Source organism: Lupinus angustifolius, chromosome LG06 (genome assembly GCF_001865875.1).
Source record: "Lupinus angustifolius cultivar Tanjil chromosome LG06, LupAngTanjil_v1.0, whole genome shotgun sequence".
Taxonomy (NCBI): Eukaryota; Viridiplantae; Streptophyta; class Magnoliopsida; order Fabales; family Fabaceae; genus Lupinus; species Lupinus angustifolius.
This window is the reverse complement of record NC_032014.1, coordinates 15387096-15390207: the sequence shown is the minus strand read 5'-3', so window position 1 is coordinate 15390207 and position 3112 is coordinate 15387096. Positions and strand designations below refer to the sequence as shown.

Here is a 3112-nt window from a genome sequence, read left to right as displayed (position 1 = left end):
TTTTTTTTATAAATAATAAGTCCAATATAATTCATAGGCAACAGTGTTAAAATCGTGGTCTTAAAGTACTATAGACCACAATTTCAAAAACATTTATGGCAACAGTATTAAAATCGTTGTCCAATACAATGAATAGGCAACAGTTTTATAACTATGGTATTAAAATAAAATATGCCATGGTTTTGTAAACAATTAGGAAACGGTGTCAAAAACCGTTGTCCAATACAATGAATAGATAATCATTTTAAAATTGTTGCCTATTGTACTTTAAGACCACAGTTTTATAATCGTAGAAGGTGAATGCATTGTCGTAGGCTAAAAATGTGGTAGTGGGTAGATGGTGGTTTCCATAGGTCTTTAGGATGTGGATCGTCTATTAAATTATGAACTGACGTTTGGGTAGGGAGAGATTCTCTCAAAAATACCTTTACAAGATTATTTCAGGTGGCTTTGGATAAAGATGCAAAAGTTGAATCCTTGGGTGCATGAAGAGATGGAGTTTGGTCTTGGAAGATTTAATGGAGGAGGAACTTGTTCGTTTGGGAGGAAGAGGATTATGATGATCTCTTAAAAATATTCCATAATTAAAGTGAAGATACTTGAACTTGGTTACATGACAAATGTGGGAAGTATTCGGTCAAGAGTGCATACCAATTTTTTCAAAAACAGGAAGGAAGCAGCAATCTCATTTTCTTCAAGAAGCTTTGGGCGAGTAATGTCCCATCAAAGATAAAGTGCCTAGTATGGAAAATTGATTTGGATGGTATTCCAACATAACTCAACCTAGATCATAGAGGGGGTTTAGGAGTACAAGACTCCCTTTTGTTTGTTCTTTGTGGTGAGTTGGAGGAATCCACTAGTCACTTGTTCTTTTCTGGCCCAACATCCTACATTATTTGACAAAGGCTCTATTCTTACTTTGGACTTACCTCTATTATTCATAATGAAGTAAAGACTCATTTGTCAATTCATGCATCTTTGTTATGGATAGCTCTTTGGTTTGTCACAATTTGGACTCTTTGACATATTATGAACAAATGTATTTTTGAGAACAAGCGTTTTCATCTTGATGAGATGATGAAACTTATTTTACTACATTCTTGGAGTCTTATCAATGTCCGCTTCCCTTTCTTTTCTTTTTCTCTAGTTGCTTGACTGATGAACCCTTTAAATTATAATCTTCTTTGTTAATTGTAGAGATTTAGTGGATAGGAATATCCCTTGTTCTACTAATTTTTCTTTATCTCTATATTAATATTCTTATTGTTGATAAAAAAAATATATCCCAAACTACGGTAATGGTTCGTTGCCTATCAATTTGTGATTTGTCCACCACAATCTAATCATGTTTCTTTATGACATATTAACTATTTGTACACCAAAAGGAGAAGGTATATACTAATATACATAAGTTAATGCAGAATAAAATCTAAAAATAAATAAAAAAGCTTTTGATGTAAAAACAATTACATATATATACCATAAACGTGAAAGAAGCTATGTTTGTAATCATGACATATATATGCTATACCTCTTACACATTAGACACTAGAAATTACCTTCTAAAATAGTCAATTATAAAGTAATCAGTCGAATCTCAAACACTAGTTAACGCATTCTTAATCAGAAAAACGACAAATGTAGCACAAACCCTTACCTGTATGCCTTTTGTAATTGGGCAAGTTATTCAAAGTTTCAAACTTTCGTAACTATGGATAATGAACACTTATCCTGAATGGTGCTTCATTCTCGGTCTCTTACCAATCAAAATGTTACTTTTTATTTTTAAATTTTTTTCTTTTATCATGTAGCAAATATGTAATTGGCCCGAGACAAAAAATAAGACACTATTATATCCAAGTGATCTCTATCCCATAACTATATACATAAAATCATCTCATTTTAAAACAAGTTGAGCTGCCAGCTTTTGTTGCTTCAATATCTACTCTATGTTCACATCACTTAAATAAAACCAATTATTTAATCTTATAAAAATTATAAAAACAATGAAAGACACCAACCGTTCCCTATAAATTAAAACCCTCCTTCTCATTCCTATCACACAACAAACCAAATTAGTAACTAGTAATTAAAAAGTCACCAACTTTAATTTCACAATCTTTGTGAAATGGCTTCCAAGGCTGCACTTTTCCTTTCTCTCAACATCCTCTTCTTCACTGTGGTTAGCTCCACCTATGTCCCATGCCCACCACCCGCAACACCTACACACACATCTCCCCCAACCCCTAAACACTCACCACCACCAACACCCAAACACTCACCACCACCAACACCCAAACACTCACCACCACCAACACCCAAACACTCACCACCACCAACACCCAAACAGTCACCACCACCAACACCCAAACACTCACCACCACCAACACCCATACACTCACCTGCCCCAAAGGCACCATCCACAAACCCTGCTGACCCAAAAAAGCAACCTAGTTGCCCCAAGGACACCCTTAAGTTTGGTGTGTGTGCTGATGTGTTGGGTCTGGTTAATGTGCAACTTGGGAAGTCATCAAAGGATGCATGTTGCTCACTCATTGATGGTCTTTCTAATCTTGATGCTGCTGTGTGCCTTTGCACTGCTCTTAAGGCTAATGTTCTTGGAATTAACCTTAACGTTCCTATCAACTTGAGCTTGATACTCAACTACTGTGGAAAGGATATTCCCAAGGGATTCGAGTGCGCTTAAATAGGAAATTCATATAATATGTAGTACCTTCAATTTAAGTATTAAATATTTTGTTACGTTCATTATTGATCATGAGATCTGTATAATTTGGTTTATGAAGCTGGTTAGCATACTTCATTTTGCATACGAACATTTCTGTCATTGTTAATTATTATTATTGTGATTGTTGGAAAGTTACTCGCATTCCCACTTTACCTGTCTTTTGTAATCCAAGTGAAATTTCTATAAATAAAATTCTATATTTAGGCATGTATTCGTGATTTCATTATCTTTATTTATGTGTTGAAAAGGCCTATTGAATAACATTCAATCAAATCTTTTTCCTCCTTTGATTCAATACATTAAAAAGATAAAAGTTCTTTAATTATTTACAAGCAAGAAGTTCTTGTTTGTCGGGACTTGGGA

The 3112-nt window shown here is 34.4% G+C and overlaps 1 protein-coding gene across 1 annotated transcript; it reads left to right on the top strand.

Moving 5' to 3' along the window:
* On the top strand, positions 2062 to 2722 carry LOC109350817 (lipid transfer protein EARLI 1-like). The gene has a single exon (XM_019592121.1). It carries the CDS (start codon positions 2129 to 2131, stop codon positions 2705 to 2707), a length of 579 nt encoding a protein of 192 aa, XP_019447666.1. The 5' UTR covers positions 2062 to 2128; the 3' UTR covers positions 2708 to 2722.